Source organism: Dromaius novaehollandiae, chromosome Z (assembly GCF_036370855.1).
Source record: "Dromaius novaehollandiae isolate bDroNov1 chromosome Z, bDroNov1.hap1, whole genome shotgun sequence".
Taxonomy (NCBI): Eukaryota; Metazoa; Chordata; class Aves; order Casuariiformes; family Dromaiidae; genus Dromaius; species Dromaius novaehollandiae.
Genome location: NC_088132.1, coordinates 80,912,688 through 80,933,831, shown reverse-complemented (window position 1 = coordinate 80,933,831; position 21,144 = coordinate 80,912,688). Strand labels below are relative to the sequence as shown.

Below are 21,144 nucleotides of genomic sequence, written 5' to 3'. Positions count from 1 at the left end.
CCAAACCAGAAGTGTTCGGCTGCTCCGGCTTGAATATGACTGAAATCTTCTATATCCAAAGAATAAAAATGTCTGAAGATCTCAGGAAATTTTTGCAAGGGGTGATGTCCACAGGCTCAGTTAGCACAGGGAATATACAGGAACCAGAGAAGAGTAGCCATCTGGAGAACAAACTCCTCTTCAGAGGAAATATCCATACCATTAATGGATTTCTTTTCTCCTCCAAGATATTTCCATTACTGCTAAAGAATTTAACTTTAAGGGCTTTGTTCCAGCTGAGACAATTGAGTGTTTGAGAAGAAATCCTTGAAGTGTTTTTGTTTTTTTTTTTTTTAGTGCTAAGAGTGTCTCCTAGCAAATTAATCAGCCAGCAGAAGAGCCACAATACTATTTGCTGAATGAAAACTCAGTCAATTATATATTAAAACATGTTCTTTTCTCCTGGTGGAGAAAAATCTAGGACCCTTAATGCCCAGCCGTGCAATCAAATCCATGCATCAAGCTCAGTGGGAGCATGGAGGGGGACATTTTGAAGGGGACAAAGATCCTCTCATAAAGTTTCAGTTATGTTGTTTTTAATTAAAGAGGGTAGCCAGGAGATGCCAGGGAAGCCTGCAACCTTCTCTGCCCTCTGAAGCAGGGCTTTGGCTCTGTGGACACGGTACTTCATAACAGCAGCCTTTGCTCTCCGAATAATCAGCTGGAGCAGATCTCACCATGAGACCAGGCTCTCACTTTGGGTATTGCCAATCCCAAACATCCCCCCCCAAAAAAGAAAAAAGAAAGAAAGAAAAAAACTTGAGTTAAGCCAAATTAAAAGAATTATGAGATTGGTCTAGCAATAGTTCTCAATGATAATTTTTTTTGCCTTTTGGTTCTAGGTCTGCTAGCATGCAAAAGGGCCACATTTAGCTGCTTTTTCTTGCAAATCCCAGGGCTAGAAAGGTCATCTTTTTTCTTCGCCCTACCTTGTGAAGACTGTCATGCTCCATCATAATAGCAAAACACTGGATATTATGTCACCGGGAAATAAACTGCAGCCGCAGGCAATTCCCCCCATTTCCACATAGTTTTTTCCTGGCCCTAAAATTTTGCCTTCACCAGAACTTCTCATTTACAAAGCTTCTTTCCAGAGCAAGGAGAGCTTTCCTCTGGCTGCAGAAAATGCCAAAAGTGTTGTAAGCCCTTAAGAAACACAGTACTACTCAAATTGCAGTAACCCTTCCTTCAGGTGTTTATTTTACACACACGCAACCGAGCTACACTCCTTCCGGGAGGATCTGCTGCAGTTTGACGAAGGGGGAGGAGAGGGGGGAAAAAAAAAAAAAGAAAAAAAAAACTCGTTTGGAAATGATCTGCATCGTTGGAAATGAAATACATCATTAAAAGCACAGTGCTCCAACCCCTGGCTGGGTGCCAGGTATGCAGTGATTTATGAACGTGTTGTGTGCTCCCTGCACATCACCAGAGGCAGCACTGCAGAGCGAAGGGGTTTCGGCATCTGGTACCCATCATCTGCGTGCTTGGTGCTTTTCTTGCCTGCTCGGGATGGGCCGACAGATCTGGATGAGGAAAGGAGGGGGATATGTAAACCTCCAGTCTTTCACGGCGCCTTTTTGCCTGTTCTCCCTAGCTCTTAGCTCCTCCTGTGCCACACTGCCGGTGAGGATCATTGCACATCTCCCCTCCGAGTGCAGTTGCATAGGCGAAACCCTGTTCTGAAATCAGTTTAAATTCAGTCACGCCGGCCGGCGTTATGTGCCGGGCTGGCTGCTTGTCTTGCCTCAGTACTTCTGTAAATGGACATGCCATTTCATGGGCAAAAGGGGTGACAGGTGCCCACATTCAACCCGAGCATGTGCAGGGTGTCTGTGTCCGTCTGGGGATATATCGGATTTTCCAGCAGTTGCAGCGTTCAATCAAGGCTGTCTTCCTGAACAGAAACTCTAGTGTTAGCCCATGTGTGGAAAAGTACCGAGACAACGTCGCTGCTGTGTGGTTGAGTAGCACACACGATGGAGAGCTCGTCCGTACCTTCAACCCGCTGTTAACTTTCCTTCGGCAGGTACTTCTTCAGGTGCAACACGAAAATCCCTCTGCGTTACAAGAGACGGGACTACAAAGTCTTCGAGTGTGCCAAGGTCACCGAGAGCTTCGCCAGCAAAGCCCGGAGCTTGGTGCCGGTCCGATACGAGACCATCGTGGTCACGGGCTTCGAGAAGGGAGCCGGTACCGACGCCAACGTGTTCATCACCATCTTCGGGTTGAACGGGGACTCGGGAAAGCGCGCGCTGAAGCAGAAGTTCAGGAACCTCTTCGAGCGGGGCAAAACCAACCGCTTCTACCTGGAAACGCTGGACATGGGGGAGCTGAAGAAAGTCCGGATTGAACACGACAACAGCGGGCTGGCGCCCGGCTGGCTGGTAGAGCGGGTGGAGATCACCAACTCCGCTACCGGGGTCACCACCATATTTCCCTGCGGGAAGTGGCTGGATGAGAACCGGGGGGACGGTTTAATCTGGAGAGAGCTCTTTCCTAGATACTGAGCAGGACAGACTAGCGACACACAACCACAGGAGGGTTTTAGACCCTTCTGCACGTGCATTTTTCTCGTTATATGGTTTTATAGCACATTTTACTTTTTAAAACGTTGCCTTTTATATTGAAGGATTTTTAGTAGTAAGATGTGGTTCCTGGGTCAACATTTTGTAAAAGTAATACTGCTTTTTTAAAATTGTCTATAAAATCGTGAATGAAATACATTCCTTCCTTATTTATGATTAGAAGCCACAAACAGTAGATCCATAAATTATCTTGGTAGCAGCTCAAAAGCTGCCTCCTGCTTTCACTACCTTGTGCTGCCCGGGCTGGAAGGGCCAGCTGGCCTCCACTATTGACCAGCTCCTTTTCAGATGAATAAAAAGAATCAGAAAATGGAGCTGATGCAGTAACGTGTTGAAAGGAGCAGAACTTTCTGCAGGGAGATTTGGGAAAGGGAGGGCTGGTCTTGGGCGATGGGACCTGAGAGCTGCCAAAGCCTCCCGTGGGCTTTTCCTCTGCACTGGACCTGGCTCCCAGACGAGAGCTGGACTTGGCCGACTCTAGCGCAGAGCCACCGTGATCTGAGGGTTATGGCAGCCAGTGCGATTCCTAGGAATATGTTAGCAAAGGACCTAAGAGCTAATCAATTCCCCTTCAAGGAAGCTGTCTTGGGATACTTTTACCCTATATGGCCTGAATACCAATCCCTTTTCAGAGCAGCTGCCATTCGTTTTACTCTCTTTTTTTTTGTGAAATATCTCTATTTGATTTTTCATGGTGGGAGGAATTTCTCAGCTGCAACAAGAACCAGTGCTCCCCTATGCGAGGTCTTCCCAGGTGCTCACCTAGCTCTACAGGTACCAACAAGAACAGCTCTTTAAGCATCATTAATTCTGGAGTCCCATCTCCCACCCCAGAGAGCAAAGGAATGACCCTGGCGTGCTCCAGGCCTCGCTCACCAGCTGGAAAAATTCCCACTGCCCCCAGTGGGATGAGGTTCCCCCAGAGAGTCTGGTTTGGAGGAGGAGGAGGAGGAGGAGGAGGAGGCTGCACTAATGAGACGGCCCTCGCTGTTGCAGGCTAATGAGGCAGTTTTTAAATAAGCACTTTGTGTGAAAAGGGGTTAAACACTCCGAACCCACCACCTCATCCAGCCCCAGCATTTGGCATCCCACTGATGTAGGCAGCAGGCTGGGGATGCTCCTGCGGACAGGGCTGGTCCCGCTGCCCAGTCCCTACCTGCTCATGGGAAAAGGTCATGGTCTTGAAGAGCAAGTTGCTTAAATGAACCAGCCTCACCAGTGATCAAAAAAACCAACTGATGGGAATAGTAATAGTTGCCTTCCATATCTGTGTTGTCCCTTTGCCGCGTCCCCCACCTCAGGCTGCCACTGCCAAGCACGGAGAGAGGACCAAGCCGGACCTGGGAGCCCACAGGAGCAGCTCAGGCTCCAGGAGGACTGCAGGCAGGTACAGGTGTTAGCAGACACGTTGCTGGGACCACGCTGGGCTGGTTGCACGTTCCCCAGCCGGCCGGGGGGCACGCACACAGCCCCGTGCTTCTGCTCTCACTGCACTCCTGCAGCATCATTGCAAAGCAGTGAGTCCCCAGTGGGTGTTTTGAAACTAGAAGGTCAGGCTTTGGAGGTCTCTGCAGTCTCTCCCGTCCCAGGCGACCAGGGCTGTGAAAAACCTTCCTGTCAATAGCTTTGTCAGATTTTAGCAAAATGCTGGTGCTGCAGGGAAATAGGAGTTCTCCCACTGAAGTGCTGTAGTCCCAGCGTTTCCAGTTGACTTCAGTAAGCACCCACTTGGTGCTGAGATGTCGATTTTATAGCACAGTGTAGCTGCGCTGCAACACTTTAACCCCTGCTAACCACTGCCCTGCGAAATAACGGGCAGCACGGGGCTGGGGACAGTAGTGCTACCTGCTCCCAGCCCTTGGGGCAACGGTGCACTTCCCCATCCATCCACACTCCCTCCACACGAGGCAAGTGGACTGCTAAAAACTCCTTAGCTGCATATAAAATGTGCTTGTGAGACCACATGGCCTCAGTACAAATCCATAGCTGGGAGGAATCATGGATTTTTTGATACAGGAGGACCTAGAGCTGCAGATCAAGGTCCCATTGCAGCGGGAGTGTCTGATTTTGGGGTCACCAAATTTGTTTTGGTGCATTGCTGCACTGCAGTTTTGTAATTGCTGCATTGGTGAGCGATGGGATTGAAAATCCTGGGCTTCATATCAAAAACATCTACCACCCTGGACAGAAATAGTCACGTGCATGTTGTGCCCCTGCTGAGGCACAGAGCTGTGCTGAACTCCAAGCAATGCTTCCCGAAAAAGGGCCAAAGGGGACTTTGCTAATATAGGGCCAGCAACTCCGCTGTCTCCCAGGAAGACGACCTTGGCAAGGCATGAAAAAAACATGCTTTTTTTCTTCTCAAGACTTCAAAAATGTCCCTTTTTTGTGCAAAGCACAACTCCACCCTGGCTCTGGAGAGTCCTTCTGTTGCTACAACAACTAATGCTACAAAAGTAATAAGGCCGAATGGAATTTTTCCAAGGGCCGGATTTACGTTAAGCTGCTAAAAGCAACACGGTCTCGGCCAAGCAGAGAACTTGTGAAAAAAGAGTCCAAATTGCCCTTGTGCTGTGCCTTCTACAGGGCTCAGGCAGGGGAGTCCAGCGCACCGAAGCTGCACGCTGGGCAAATGCACAGCTCCTGCTCCCAGCCCCGACCCTCCAGCTTTTTCTGATCTTTATTTCTTAACGGCTACAGTCCTAACGCACATGCCTTCGGCCAAAAATTGTAAAGGCGGATGACAGGAAAGAGCAAGAGACAAGGGTGGTGGCACCCAGCGGGAGTCTCGCGTTGGGAGCCTGCTGGAGCATTGCGATGATGAAGGCGCTTTGGTGCTGTCGGTGAAAACGAGTGTAGCCAAGGAGTCCTTTGCAACGTGGGTGACGATGGAATAACCCAAGGCCGAGAAGAATCCAGGCCGTGATCCCCGCCCCATCATTATGCATAGGGGCCCATTTTAGCAAGCAAAAGACGCACCATAAAAACCAAGAGTTAATTTGACACTTACCGCTAGGACTGCAGAGCTCCGAGCTGGTGTCACTGGGCCAGCCGGTGACTTAGATGCCGCAAGACACGGATCAGGGCCGACCTTCCCAGCCCCCGGAGGCTGCTGTGAGAGCACACGCTAGCAGTGAAGGCAGACGGTGCCTTTTGGCCCTTGCAAGGCAGTGGGTGCAGCCCCTCCTCCCCAACCCGTCCCCTCGCTCCTTTTCGCTGTCCTTGGCACTGCGGTTACCAGGTCCCCGTGGCGTATTCGTGGTTTGCGGCAGCAGAAGGCAAAACCGACTGTGATCTCAGGCGACAGCTCTCAGCTCTGTATTCCCTTTGAAGGACATCAGCAAGATCTACGCGAGGGATTCCCCAGCTGGACCAGGTGGTCATCTTTAACCTGTTTTCTGATAGGAGTTTTTAAAAGTCTCCTCTAATGGGAGCTTCATACTGCCTGAAAATGGTGCATCCCTTGTCCCTGGAGGAGCCAGCAATCCCCAGCTGCAGCAACCCAACTCGCTAAGAGAGCAGCTGCCTCCCTGCAAGGCGTGTACAGCCTAATCACATAGTCCGAGCCAGGCACTGGGCACATGGACCTCTAAACAGGGCTGTAGAGGATGCAGGGTTGGGTGTAGGTCCCCCTGGATCCTCCCGCAGGTGACAAAGGATTGGAAACACCTCCAAATGCTTTTGGTTTGGAGGATCCTTATTTTTGTTTTTACAGTAAGTTTTGCTTGCCTTAGTTATTTAAAAAACCCAAAAATCACAACATGGAGATACATGGTTCTCCATCGGGAGGGTGGCAGATCCATCGGGATCTCTGCAGGATCCCCTAGGGTATCCTAGAGGCAACATGGGCTGCAGTTAGAGGACAAATCTGTCTTTAACAGACAATTTCCAGGCTGGCTCTAGAAAGCAATTTTGGTGCCAAATCACCAAACCGAGGCACCAACCTAGGACGCGTCTGGAGTCCACGTGGACCTCAGCTCCAGCCGATAACGTCCTAGAGCTGTTTAAAGGCTTAACCACACGGCGCCGTGAGCACCCAGCTGGCAGCCGCCCCAGGGTACCCGTGTGCCCCCACCACGCGTCGTGGGGCATCATGACAGCCTGTGCAAACCAGCTAAAGGAGAGTGGTTTTTTTTAACCTCAACAGTGCCTCATCTACATTTCCAAGTCCAAACACATAAGCCGTGAAAGAAGAATTTACTTCAAACCAAAGAAACCAGGATTCGGTCACAAACCACTGCTTTTCACGGGGTGATGGACAAGGGGAAACGTGTCCTCGCGCACCGACGTGCTGCTCCCGTTCAGGAGGAGGCAGAAACGCCTTACCAAAAGCAAAGGGCTTCATCCTAACTGGCTGGTTTTGCTAGGAAGGCTTTAGGCACCGACTTTGTGGGGTTAAAATGCAGCTGCTGCCTCGCAGGGCTTCAGCAAACCTCTGCCAGGGATGGAAAGCTGAGGAACAACACGGGGACGAAGTAAATGAAGATACGGCAAGTGCCCTACCGAGTCACTTCTGCGCAGCACCGGTGTATAGTTAGCAATGCAATTCATTTTATTAGTTATAAATAAAGTACAAAAAATCCACCAAAAGTGAATCTAAGCATTTACACAATTTCTAATGTCTTTTTCATTTCTTCAATGCACTATTGCTTTAATATTAATAATAAATATTTTTCTAGCTTTCTTCTATAAAATAGTCTATGTAGCAAAATGTTGCACAGCACAACAGAACAGCAGTAGGAGTACAAAAATGTGGGTGATCCTTCCACTAGCCCGTGCCATTAAAGGAGAGGAGTTTTGCTTGCTCGCTCCTCGTTGTACGCATCCCTTTCACGGTGTCTTTGCGGGGGGAGCAACCAACCCAGGTCCCCGCACGACTCAAACCATCGCTCCAGGCTACAGGGGAGGAGCGTTATAAAGCAGCAAGGAAAAACACGGAGGGGTTTTAACCACAGGGTAAGACAAAGTCGACAAAGCAGAGCAGCACCCTGAAGGGACAAAGAGGAAAAATTAAGGTACAGGCACATCGGTGCCCTCCTACCCCCCCAAAAATTGCATCCAAGCCCTCACGGGGTTGGTTAAGACGCGCATCCCACCCCGTCCCGGTCCTGCCTTCTCGCGCGGCTGTGCTGGCCGAGCGGGCAGCTATGGCTTAAAGGTTAAAGTACTACCGAGGGTGCTGTAACCCTCCGGCGCGGCTCCCGCGCTTGTCACGCCGGAGCCTTTCGAGGCCACCGCCGGGGACGCCTGGCACCGCGCCGCCTTTTCGCATCCCCGGCACGGCCAGCCCAAGCCCCCGGGCTGCCCCACAGCGCGACACCCGGGCTCTAAAGAAGTGACGGAGACGTTTTGGTTCTGCGGAGCGCCGTTCCTCGCCTTCAATGCGCAAGGACGCGAGTGGAAGGATCACCGGAGTTTGATTATGAGTGCAAATAATATTCATATATATGTGCTAAACACCGTCACTATATTGCAGTTTTTCCACTATGTCACAGCATACAGAATCAAAGGTTTGCATTTTTATGGAATGTATCCAAGGTAACAGCACCACAGTAATACAGTTTGTAATCACACACCCTGATTTTTTTTTTTTTTTTGACAAGAGAAGCATTACCCCCCCACACATCCCATGTTTAATTTTTTTTTTAAGTACCGACGCATGCAAAGCATTCCATTCCCAGAAACAATGCAAAAATGAGGTAATAGGAGTAATAAAAAAAATTAGTATTAATTTCTAAATAAATAAATTATAATTAAAAATGCAAAAAACAACTATAAAAATAATTAAATAAGAACCCACAATATCTACAAGTTAGTCATAAATTATGATTGTTAAATATAAGGCATTTAAACTCACAAAACCCTGTAAACTATCAATGTTTTGTTTCTAGAGATTTTTTTTTCCTGTTCGTTTTGAACTCACTCTATTACCGCAATCTACTCGTACAAATTATTTAAACGCAAAGGAACCTGACACACCAACGCAACTTCAGACGCTGTAAGTTCTCACGCACCACGGCATCTGCCATTCACACGAGACCACGGGAGTTTGGTGCTTGTCTTCACCAATTTTAAAAACTGTGCTTGTTCATTAGGCAAAGAGTAATACTTTCGCATAGGCTTTAAAAAAAAGAAAGAAAGAAAGAAAGAAAAAGCCGCGCGGGGCAGAGGCGCTCGCCGCCTCCCCGCCGCGCGGCTCGCCCCAAGCAAGGACCTGGGTTCGCTCTGCTCCTTCGCCCCCGGGAAAGCCCGGCTTACGGTGTATATCAAGAGCAACGTCTTGCTCCGCCTCAACGCGAGCAGTGGTTTTAGTAGTGGTTTTAACGCCGTTTGCATCTGCTGCTGCTGGAGCGAGACCCGCCGTTCCCTACGGAGCCGCGTCTCGCCACGGTCAGCACTTTCCCGTTGCGGCTCGCAGGACTCCTGCGATCTCCCGACGGTATTTTGTGTGCCTTGCTGTGCCGAGGGCAAAACAGATGCTCACGGGAACTAGAAATCATCCCCTCCACCTAAGTGTCTAAATATATAAAGTTTCTGATTAATTCCCCTTGCTTCTCTGCATCTCTCTTTTGCTCCCTTACTACATTTAAAAAAAAAAGGATGCATTATAAAAAAAAAAAACAGGCTTTTCACTTGTCGGTATTGATCCTTCAGAGGGTTTTCGGATAGAGCAGGGAGAGGCCAGCTCTAACCCGGGCTGCAGCTCAGTCCTCGGGGCTGGTAGTCTGCAGTCTGTATATCACAGACCAACTCCCTTGGCACTTCAGGGACTAATTCCTAACTCTATTTTGTGCACGGTTGTAATGAGACTGATGAATTAGCACTTGCTTCCTTTTTAATAATCACTCTTTGCGTATGGATAGAGTGAAATACGTGTATATATATAAAAGGGTATGCGTGTGTTTGTGTACAGATACGCATACTCTGACATGGTTTTAAAATCCAGCCCCTCTAGAAAGCAGCAAATCCTCCTTTAAACCTGTGTTCCCTTCCTGTGCAGAAATGCTCCCGTCATCAGCATTTTCGTACCAGCTACGCAAATTTTCCCTTTTTGCTCCCATCCTGGTATCAGAACTGCTCTGAGAGATTTTCCACAGCAGCCCATGAGCCAGAGTGGATTAAAAATAATAATAATAATAGACTTCCAAATTCCACCTGAGCTGTACCCTCCTTCTCTTATTCTTTCTAAGCCCTTAAATGCTGCAATTTTTCACCAGGGAGGAGGCAAAGTGCAGAAGATGAGAGCTCTCCACTTGCTCGTCCCTCCGGGAGCTAGAAAAGAGGGATGTGTGGAAAGGACCGCGGCAGGGGGAATTTCGCACAAAGTCTGCCGGGTTGGGTTTTCTCCATTTTGAACACCGCCTTTAGCTTGCGCATCGGCTTGTGCTTTCACATGGCAGAGGAGGGGGCCTCATCGCCTTCCTAACGTGATTTCCAAGAAGCTATACTCCAAAGCACAACTATGGGACCGGACCCCTATAATCATCTTTTTTGACCGGCAAAGAGTCAAGGAGCTCTTGAACCCGTGGGCAGACCTGCACCGTGGTGCATCCATTAGGGCAAGTGCAGCGATGGGTCAATGCAGCATCCCGTGTTCATGCGGGGGGTCCATGCCACGGCGGGCGAAACGCGGAGCGCCAGCAACAGCCGTCAAGGCCAACAGGCCCTACAGCTCACAGGAGAAAGTGGTACGGAAAATTACAATCGTAAAGACAGCCCGCGGCCTTCCTCGGATTTGGTATGTCAAGCTACTTCATTAAGATATAGAAATAAAAGAAACAGAACGCGTGTCAATATTGTGCCCCTACAGAAAGTGTCCAGCACCAGCAGATAAGCAGGAACGAAGCGTCTCCCTATTGCTTCATTCATTTCATTCCCAATTTTTTCTTTTTCTTTTTCTTTTTTTTTTTTTTTTAGGCGTCTCTAAATTTGCAACACACTGTAAACACAAGGAAAGGAAGTACATGCGACTGAGGCAAAGAGCGCAACCCTTCTGACTGTAAACAGGATTTTGCTTTTTCGCCTCTTCCCCCCTTAGGGTGGGAAAGTTCGACCTCTCTATTCCCCCTCTGCAATGTATTAATCAGGCACCAAAATAAGGAATCTATGAAAAAATATTTGGTGCAAATTAGGTAACAGCAACATGTCCACCACAAGATGAGTAGGGCATCAAACACAACATTTCTTAAGCTAACATGCTCCAGCTGCCATCCATAGAAATAGCTAAAGAACCCCTAACGTGTTTCTACTTATTCGAGAGGTATATATACAATCCTCATGAAATGCAGGATTGACAGGCCAGACTACCACAACTAGTTCCTTCATGTTCAAGACTAAATCTTCTGCAGCACGGGGTCTCTGAGCTCCGGGAACGCCAGCTCCCTTTCACTGGGCCAGTATCCTGTACGTGCAATATTTCCTACCGCTAGATATCGTACCGCAAATTCCTCCTTCTCGCTAACGTGCCTGCAGACTTTTCCTCTCAATCAAATGGCTCAGAAGGCAAAATTTTGCTGCAAGGGTTGATGGCCATACGACCTGATAAGGAAAAATGGTGCGTCCAGCCAGTTCTTTCAGCTGTCCGAGCCGAGCTGTGTTTCAATGTCCACCCTGCAGATTGGGCACTTCTTGCTGGTGGCCAGCCACTGATCCACGCACACTTGGTGGAAGAGATGCATACACGGTAAACGCCTGCGGAAAGAAGAGCGCCTTGCCGTTAGGTCGCATGGTCGAAGGAGGTCCGCCGGACCAGCCTCAGACTGCAGGAGAGCCAGAAAGGGCCACTGAGGGGGTGGCAGGTTGGAGATGACGGTGTCCTTCTAGGCTAAAAACCACTCGGAAAAAACAACGTGCTCCTGAAGCAAGTTGTTCCCGTGATTAATGGCACTGACTGCTGCTGGCAGACAGCCGTGAAGAGGGGCGATGTCTGCATCCTCCTCAGTGGATGGGAGCTGAAGACCGTGGCCCAGGGTCACAGGCTTTTACCATAATTTGGTCATCCTTGAAGCATGAATGCTAATGTCCCTCAGCTTCACACAGCCGTCTCAGGGTCCTCAGACCTGTCCCTCCTCTGCCACCTGCAACGTGGCCCGTTGCCACACAACTGTGCAGCCTTCATGCAGGTGATACAAACACAGAAAACACTATTTAAAACAGCCCTCCTGCCGTTGCAGAGCTCTTTCTAAGCATGGCCCATACCAGCGTCCATGCAATAACATCTGTTCACCTGGACCCTGCAGAGCTCCGGTGGGGTTTGTCAGGACAAGAGCAGGGATCACCCTCTGCAACTCACCGCAGTAAGTTACCCACAAAAAACACAGCTGGGATTGCGTGGAGAGGTGGGGGAGAGGGGGGAAAAGGGAAGCAGAAGGAGGATCATACCTCACGTCCTCTCCATCTTCAAGCATGGACAGACAGATTGTGCACTTCTCATCGGTGTCTGACTCCTCGCCATCCTCTTGCTCAGCTTTGCCCTCCTGCGGTCTTCTCTGTGGCAAGGTGAAAGACGTAATTCGGTTAGGACTGAACTTTCTAATGCTTGCCCAAAATGCGGAGTCGAAGGAAGGCGAATGACGTGGACTTCACCTGTTGCCTGGATCCACCAGGCTAGGGAAGCCTGGATGGCCAGAATATCCACAGTGGAAAGGATGCCAGCTCCTGGGAGCACCCCACCAGCCATGGGGACAGTGGCAGCACACCCAGGAGCCAGGGACCCCCAGGGGAGCTCCGCTGCTGGGAACAGCAGCCACGAGGGCTCGTCCACAGGCTCAGTCCCATGAGACAAGGTTTCACCTGCCAGGTCCCCATTTTTTCCCCCCATACACACATCCAGTCTTATCAACACCATTTTTTTTTATCCAAGGGAGAAGCGCTCCAAGATAGACACAGAGGGACTGACTCGCTTCCAGCCTGGGCAACGCAAGGTACCTTCAGCAAGCAGGTGAGGTTACTACACAAAAAAAGCATTTCTCCCTTTTTCTGTTTGGCTCTATCCAACTCAATCCAAGCCCAGCCTGGAGAAGACTTTCAGCCCCAAGTTCCTTCAGTTCACGGGACGGACTGTCCCAGAGGGGATGCCCCAGCAAAGCAAGGGCACTGAGCAAGCGCTGGCACAGCGGAAGGGCTTCCTCACGCGTGGGCAGCGGCACCTGCATGCGGAGAGGGGTGGGTTGGCACGCAGGGAGCCCCCCCGGTGCTTGCACTTTCTTACCATGGGCAGATAAGTCATAGAGGAGGGGAAAGTGCGGGTGCTGGGTGGGAGAAAGCTGAGAGCCTTTTGAAAATTTGGCCCAGAGCTTCCTAGCCTAGAAGTGAGAAACGGCCAGCTGAGCACCAACACGTCAGCCCGGGACCCCCGCAGTAGATCAAATACCCAATGAGAGACAGGCCCCAACAGGCCTGTATTTTATGTTTCTCCCCGCTTTTGGGAATATCTTGATTTACATCATTTGTTTGCTGACCCTGAGGTTTGCAACCCACTGACATCCTTCCTCTGTCCTCTCCGTGCCGACAACGCTTGGCCGCGAGCGCGGCCACTTCTCAGCTCACCTTCTTGTACTTGTGCGGGAAGGTGAACCTCTCGATGGTGTTCTGCACAGCGCCCCGGCTGCCCAGCCTGTCCTCCAGCTGCAGCAGCTCCTTCAGCAGAGAAACAGCAGCAAAAAGCCGTCAGGAGAGAGCCCAGGACAGGGACCCCAGGGGCAAGTGGGAGCCACCAGGCACCAGGTCCTGGCCCGTAAGGCTCCTTCCTCACTGTTTCATGCAGGGAAATTTCCATGGAAAGCAATTTGGTTGGGCTTTAATGACGGATTCGAGCCCTGGAGCCTGAGCTGATCAGCTCAAGTCTTGAGCTAGGGGCTCAGGGCGCAGAGCTGAGAGCTGGATGTCAAATACTGCAGAAATTAGGGTGGAATTTGATCTCCGTTTGACAGGCAGGGAAACAAAGGCCCAGAAAAAATTCAGCACTTCATATATAGACGTAAACCAATCCAGAGTCAACCTCAGGCAGACCCAGACTAGACCATCTTTTACCAAAACCGTTCAACTCCTTTGCCTCTCAGTCAACGCTAAAACTGCTGGAGGCCTCAATCTGCTCGTGAGCATTTCATCAAATCAGTGCTACCTCCCCAGCATTTCCCAGCCGATGCAGGAGCAGGGATGATATTTCCAAGCTGGCTTGTCTCAGCCCCTCTCTTTGGCTGACCCAGAGCCCGTATCTCCATCCCTGCCCTTCCCAAATCACCTCTGCAATTGCCATGCCTCAACGCAGAGCTGTACAAATTCACGTCAAAGCTTGCACGCTTTCCCAGGGTTTAGAAATTTAATAATACTGCCAGTCCACAAAATACGTACTTCATAGCTTTCCCGCACAGCAGACGTGTGCCTGTTTGGGTTCAGGCCCTGAAGAGCAAGTAGCTGAAGCTGAGGATATGGGTAGTTTCTGATTTCGTGAACAACCTGTGAGAAGGGAGGAAGAAAGATAAGGCCACCTGTACAGCAAAAATCCTTCATGTACCCTGATTTAAAATAAGCACTTTAAACATTCAAAATTAAAGAGCAGACTGACATCTTCACCAACGGAAGCTTTTTAATAAACAAGAAAAAATGAGGTTTATTAAATAGATCTCTTATAAATTGATAATTAAGAACATACATTTCATCTGAACAAACTACTTGTAATAATTTCTGCTGCATCTGTAACACTGCAGTTCCAAGCCCTCAACACAGGTTAGCTTAAAAAGAGAAATTTTTTAAAGGGGCAGAGTCCTCTTCGTCTGAGCTCTGATTTTTCAGCCCTGCTGCAGGGCTCAGGTGTCAAGATCCGACTCCGAGAGCTGCGGGCACGAGGAAATAACACCACTGTGGGGTTTCCAAGGATGCCTTAAGAACTAGCAGAGCCCTGTGTGGCTCGACTCAGAATACAACACCCTGCCAGGAGAAGGGCCCCTAAATAATCCCGGTCTCTGCCCATGCAGCAGATCATGCAAAACCTTTGCAGACAGCGCTGAGGCCGATGCAGCCAGCAGTTGCACGATGGGGACAGACCCAAATGAGACACCTCCCATGAAGCCACCTGCATGCGGGACCCTTTTCCCAAGGGTCAGTGCCAGATTTACCCTCAGTTACAACAAGCACCTCTCTGGAGTAACAGCACCGACCGCATCTTTCCCGAGCGACCGAACATCCTCCTTTGCAATTTTTTTCCTCCCTTTCTCTAATCCAGAGCACACCGATGCAACACGATCCTTTCAGACGCTCCCTCCCACGGCCAGAGATAAGTGGGATTCTCAGCAGACAGGTGATAGAGAGATAGCAGCCTTTATTTTGACTGCCTGCTGGCAGACAATGCATAAAACATTTCTCGGTGAAAGCATTTCACTAACCATCTGCGTTGAGGACGTGCTCCTGGGGAAGTGGTGCATCCGCGGCGTAGCCAAGTAATGCTGATAGGGCTGTGGGACCGGCCGAACCTGAAACTGGGCGTGGGTCAGGCCCGCGTCGACGCTGAGATCCCTGCGGGTACAAGACCAGAAAATACGCAATTTTGATGGTGTGGTTTTTATTTCCAGTTCCCCCAGCTGTTGCCTTTGACAAGTTAGATCACGCTCACAGCAGAAGGGAGCAACATCCCCCCCAGTGGGATCTCGGCTGCTATGGGTGCCTCCGTCTCAATGCCTCAATCCAGGGTGATGCTGCTGCTTTAAAATGAGTTTCCTTGGATTTACATGGTCACCTTTCCCCACCAGCACAAAAGAGCGAGGGTACTGCCAGTTAGTATGTGTTAGCTGGGATCAAGAGCTTTACAGACTCAGCCTAACTTCAGAGGAGGAGGAATACCACTTTGGTGGCTCCAGCTGATCCCCCAGGCTCAGTAATGGCACCTGGCCAGACCAGGTCTGGCTTGTGCCAACATCGTTGCAAACAATTACATTTTGCCTCCAAGGTTTTGTAGGAATGCACCTAAACGTGTTGGGGCAGAGCAGCAATGAGCCTTTCCGGACAGCTATTGGGATTCAGCTGGGTGCTTTTCGACACACTTGTGCTTTCCTTAGAGATCTCTCAGCCAAGGTCAAAGGAGGACTCGGGGGGACAAGGGCAGGGGTTCTGGAGCCCCGGGACCACTGTCTGTCCAGAAAACCTACTGGGTTTAAGATATTTCTGTATGAGCCCCATGCTCCTCTCAATCCACCCCCCTGCAGCCTGGCCTGGGCAAGCAGAATGGGGGCTTAGCCCAGGCACTTGGGCCAGGACTCATGTGGGTGGGTTTGGACACTTCAACCCTTCCAGAAAAAACAACCTGTCAAGACTTCAAATGACCAGCAACCGTGCTGCAACCCAAGGGAGAGGTCTGGCTTGCGGTACCGCACATCGGACCCCTCTGTCAGAGGGAAATCCCCGATGCCCCTGCAAATGCCTCAGCTCTGTGCAGGCGGCATCCAGCAGGCAAAGACGCCATGCAAACCCTTTCCCCTGGCTGCTGGGAGTGGAGACCCAACACAGCATCTCCCTCTCTAATCCAATTAGCCCTTCCCTCGTCGCTCCAGCCAAAGAAGCTCTCAGCAAACAAGTGCTGTGAATGCCATTCGTTTTATCATTATTGCAAAAGCCGGCGCTCTAATAACCGTTGTCTTCACATTTGCCAAAGCAAAGCTAATTAGAGCGCATGGGTTGTTTCCCATTTCAGCATCAAACTTCTTCTCCCCTCCACGGAGAACGGTGGCAGCAAGCATTGCGGCTTGTCAGGAGCCATGCAGACGCATCCTCAAGCAGCTGTGAAACTGCTTTTGCCCAGCAGCAGATAACGGACGTGAGGGGACAGCAAATGCAGAAATCTTCTACCCAGAGCTGCCTGTGCAGTAGGCAACAACTCCAGTGTTTTGATGCCTCCTAATAAGTCCCCCTGCAACGAGTTCAAGCAAAGAGAGAGAGACTCTCCTTGCATGCCTCAAGCTAGCTGGAGCAAGCTAGCCAGCCAGCCAAACCCTGGCCACAATAAAACTCAGGAGACAACCAACAGGAGCACAACCAAATCCACAGGACAGGGCATTTCCCAATTTCCATGTCACATTTTCAGAGATTTATCCATCATTCAAGACTGTTCCCAGGTGGACAGAGGGCTCAGCTGGAAATCAGGAGACCTTGGGTCCATTCCCAGCCCTGCTGCTGACCCAGTGCATAACATTGGCCATCTCCTCTCTGCCTTCTCAGTTCCCTGCCTGCAAAATAGTCGTGATAATACCTCTGTGTACAAAGTGCTTTGAGATCAAGGGGTGAAGAGATCTCTCAAAGACTAATGGCAATTACTAACTTGTGCAAGCCATTGCAGCAACAGCACTGCTGAACTGTTCATGCAGTTGTGCATCCAGTTCTTAAAATCCAATATTTAGGCTCTTAAATTGACGCTATAGGTCTGCAGAAAGGTCTACAGCAAAACACTGCATGGAATGGTGTTTTCCCCAGTGTTTTGCCATGGATAAGCAGAGCACATTAGCTGAAGAACACCAAAACCAACCATCCCCTCCCAGCCTGTGCTCCACGCAGAGCGCCTTGATACTCGGTTGTGAGGTCTAAGAACCTGCACCGCACAGGCTGCCAACAACCAAGAACTGACAGATAAGGCCCAAGATAGAAGATTGGATAGTAGTCACTAAATGTCTATTCAGAAGATCATTTAAGGAACCAGCCAGGAGTTTACTGCTTCTTCGCCAGAATGTTTTAATCCAGGTTTGGCTGTCCAGGATGGTTGGTCACCTCCAGCTCTTCCTGCCCTCCCCACTTCACGTGAGCGTACACACTACCACCTCCGAGCCAGAGCCAGCGCTGCTGACATGGTGATACGCTAGATGAGTGTTTTCACATCAGTCACTGGGAAAAATTGTCCAAGTGCCCCGAGAAGTGAGTAGCTCAAATATATGTATTTACAATATATGCTTTCCTGCCATCCCTGCTGCTTAGGTTTTACAAGGCTGTGGGGCAACATGGGCGGGGGGTGGAAGGAGGGAAGAGGAGGAAAACATTAAGTGATGCTTTATCAGATTCTTCTACTGATTATAATTAAACACAAGACACGCCAAGAGAGACAGAAAGACAGACTCCATGCAGATTGAACGTCAACCTCTTTGCAAACCGATCTGAACAATGTCCTATTGGCCTAATTCAGAGCGCAGTGGTGCCAGTAATGGGAACACCTGAGAAAAAAATGGCAGAAGGATCTGGCCATATTTTAGGCTGCGTATTATTATCCCTAGAGGGGGAAAAAACCCTGTGTTCAAAGAACTCTCTATTTGCAGAGTGAAGCACTCAGACGTTCAGAAATGCCGTAATTGAGATTTCCTGTGCCGTTTTATTTTGGCCCCCTTGTGCACACGCATTATGATTGTTTCTAATTACATGTTCACATGCTATTTTTTCCATTCAGTGCACAGGATGGACTTTGCTCAGCTAACAAGCAGCTACTCAAAGATTTGTTTTTATTTTCTCATTTTCAAACTAAGGCCTCATTCCTTCTTAATAGTGCAAGAGCTCAAAACCTGCTCTGAAAACAGAACAACCAATTCCCACCCTTGGCTTTTCCAGGATATGAAACACTATGGTGTGAAAACGATTAACAAATATGAATTCATTTACCCCTATGGGTTAGGGCAGCATTGCCCTCCCTAATCTAGGCCACGGGGAGGGTTGTGGCCGCTCTTTTTGAGCGCCGTTGGGCTGCAGATGATCTTGTTCAGCCAGAGATGTTGGTCTGCAGGAAAAAGACCCTGGATGATGCTTCACCAGAGGCAATGTCCTACAGAGGGAAAATCCCCCAGGGAAGGTTGCTATTTAAGGTGCACCCTACATCCGTGGGTGGAGAGAGCTCGGGAATGCCGATGCCTCGATGTTATCACATGTCTAGCAAAACATTTGCAAAAAATGACTGTGCTGAAACTGTGCGCTTGCTTGGTCTGCGTAGGACTTTAGGATGCACTCGTGGCCCTCCCAGCCATGAGTTTTCCCTCTTTGCATGTTACCGGCGTTATATCTAATGAGTATAAGCATTAGGTTTTCATGAAAGCATTGAGGCAAGGTGACATTGGTTAACCCCACCAGCCAGCTTAGGATTTTTTCAAAAAACCTCATTCAAAAGGCTAGGTGGAAGGAAAGGTGGAAGACTTACCAGTCCGTGCCTTCGGCTAAGTACCTGGGCTGGGGCCCCATGGGCTGTGGGGTTTGCAGTTGGTGGCTGAAGTCGAAGCTGGGGTGCAAGCGGTGAGGCTGGACAGAGAAGCGCTCTTGAGCCCGCCTGCGGGAGGAGGAGACAAGCAAGGGTTAGAGGCATGGAGGACACCACGGATGTCCTCTTTTCTCCATCTAACCTTTCTCTGGACAACGGACAGGCCAGGCCGGGCTCCGGCTCCGGCTCCTCCTCCCCTGCCTCTGCTGCCTTTGGGAGGAAAGCAGTAGAAAATATCGCGAGGTTTTTCTAGGGGCTCCAGTCCCACCTCATGACTTTTGTCCTTTTGCACTACCTTCACTTAAGGGAAGAATATGTGCTATTTGATCAGCACCAGATACCAAAATCTCTATCTTTAGAGAGACAAGCTGGATGCACAAGCAGGATTTCCATTACAGAGTCATACCCTGAGCTCCCTACCAAGTCTCTGCTTCCTGATGGAGATGGAGCCGTCACAAAGTAAATCTCCAGGAAAACGCTGGAGCAAACAGAGCGGCAAACTGCTAGATAAAAAATTTCTCAGGCAGCCACAGCACAGAGGCTCCTCTCTTGCAGGCACGACCCAGGCTCCTGTTACCAGGACCGTGTCCCCCACTGCTGTAAGGTTTCAGACACCTCTCTCTGATGCAGCTGGTGCTGGCTGCTTGCCGAAATGGGCCTTGGGACCAGGCAAGACCTTTTCTATGCCAGGATCTCTTTTCTCTGAGAACCTGCTTGCAGATATAACGCTGACAGCATTTACAGAAGCAGTTTCAGCATGGAATTGTACTCCATGGTTTTATTTGAATTCGGCTTATGACTAAGAGGTAAACACTTGTATCATCAGCGCCTCAGCCGCGCATATATTTGCTACCCAGTTATTAACTAATCATTAAATCCACCTAAAATCCAGCTTATGCAAAACAAAACAAGGATGAGAGGAGTGCACAATTTGCAGACAGAAAGAGTCGGGGAGGAAAGACTTCTCTGTCTGCAGCAGTCTTCCCAAACACAGCATTACCACAGAGGCTCATTCATCGGCCCTTGATTCATGGGCACAAGCCACGAACAGCTTCCATATGTTTCCAAAAATGTCTTCCCGTCCTACTTATTATCTAAATCTCTCGCTCAAGAAGCAGACTCAGAACAAGGCCAGACATCCATTTCCACCTCTGCGGAGAGACAGTAATTCTCTTTGCAGTCATCAGCCCAGTGTGAATTTAGGCTGCTTCTTTGATTGAACATACTTCAGAAGATCAAGAGCAACCCTCTCTCCTCATGCAGCCAGAGCACAGCCAGGAAGCCTGGAGCAGAGTAGCGAGCTTTTCATGTACAAAAACAAACACTTATGGGACATGTAGATAAATCTCTTATGTGGTTTTGAAACAACAGCTACAAAAGCGCGGCTTGTGCATGCAGTCTACTGCTTTCTCTGTGATCCAGGGTAGGTTCACTACAAAACCAAGGTGTTACGGTCGCCGTTCTCCTATGAGTGATAATAGTAGTTGACCTTGGGACAAATCAGATGTGCATAGCACGGATGCCCATGGGAAGGGCATAGCTAGAGGTAACAGCTGGCCTGCAGCTGTTGGCAAAAATCCTTTGGGGATCTGCAGCCCAACTTGCCAAAGTCCCAGCACACTCAGCAAGCATCACACCAGCATTGCACCCTTGGCCAAAGACACTTCACAGGCACGAGGACCACAAAAGCTTCCCTGCAGCCTGCCGGGGATCCCCTGGAAAACCAGTTTTCTAGCTGTCCAAGAGCAAAACGCCCTTACCTGGGATGGGGCATGAGCCGGCGGTGCTGGGCCTCGAGGAGCTGCTGCTGGAGGAGGTATTGCTGGTGTAGCGCCTGAGGTAGGAAGGAGGGTCCTGCCACGTCCTGGAAGGGCAGGGCTGGCACCGGTGCCAAGGGCTGGTGCAGGGGGCCGCTGTGCTGGTGCGCAGGGGCCAAGTGGGGCGTCAGCCCTGGCTGGGGCTGCACCGCGGGAGGCAGGGCGAAGTCGGCCGAGAGCTGAGCTTGGGGACCCAGGTGGAAGTGCCGGCAGGAGGTAGCATGGGGATGCTGAGACCGTTGAAAAGGAGCACCTGGAAGAGAAGAGCGCGGCCGTCACGGCAGGTCACCCGGCTGCCGAGCCAGGGCAAGAGTTAGGTGGATTGCTGTTGCTCTCTTCCGCCGGAAAGTGAAAAAAACCACAAAAACAGGACAGGTCAGTTAGCTGAAATCAGAGCGACTCATAAGGCAATGCCATTTTGACTAATAGTTTTCCTCCTCCAAAAAGCATTGGGGGAAAAATTGTTGGCTTTTTGATTCAAAGAGACTTT

General features: G+C 49.9%; 2 protein-coding genes across 4 annotated transcripts in view; one reads left to right on the top strand and one right to left on the bottom strand.

Moving 5' to 3' along the window:
* LOC135324727 (lipoxygenase homology domain-containing protein 1-like) overlaps positions 1-2,762 on the top strand; it is a 117,832-nt gene extending 115,070 nt beyond the window's left edge. For 2 of the 3 annotated variants that reach the window (XM_064501585.1, XM_064501584.1), the window contains exon 39: positions 2,066-2,762. In XM_064501585.1, coding sequence (XP_064357655.1) covers positions 2,066-2,546 — 481 coding nt within the window. In that variant the 3' untranslated portion in view covers positions 2,547-2,762. Of the gene's footprint in view, positions 1-336; positions 829-2,065 lie in introns of those variants that run through there. The other variant, XM_064501586.1, reaches the window with a different exon arrangement.
* Positions 2,763-7,153: 4,391 nt separating this feature from the next.
* On the bottom strand, positions 7,154-20,738 carry LOC135324627 (E3 ubiquitin-protein ligase ARK2C-like). The gene is made up of 7 exons (XM_064501276.1): positions 20,598-20,738; positions 18,781-18,906; positions 15,008-15,137; positions 13,977-14,081; positions 13,173-13,262; positions 12,006-12,112; positions 7,154-11,315 (listed from the first exon to the last, which is right to left on the bottom strand). The coding sequence occupies exons 1-7, from the start codon at positions 20,609-20,611 to the stop codon at positions 11,198-11,200; spliced, it is 690 nt and encodes a 229-aa protein (XP_064357346.1). The 5' UTR covers positions 20,612-20,738; the 3' UTR covers positions 7,154-11,197.
* Positions 20,739-21,144: the final 406 nt, after the last annotated feature.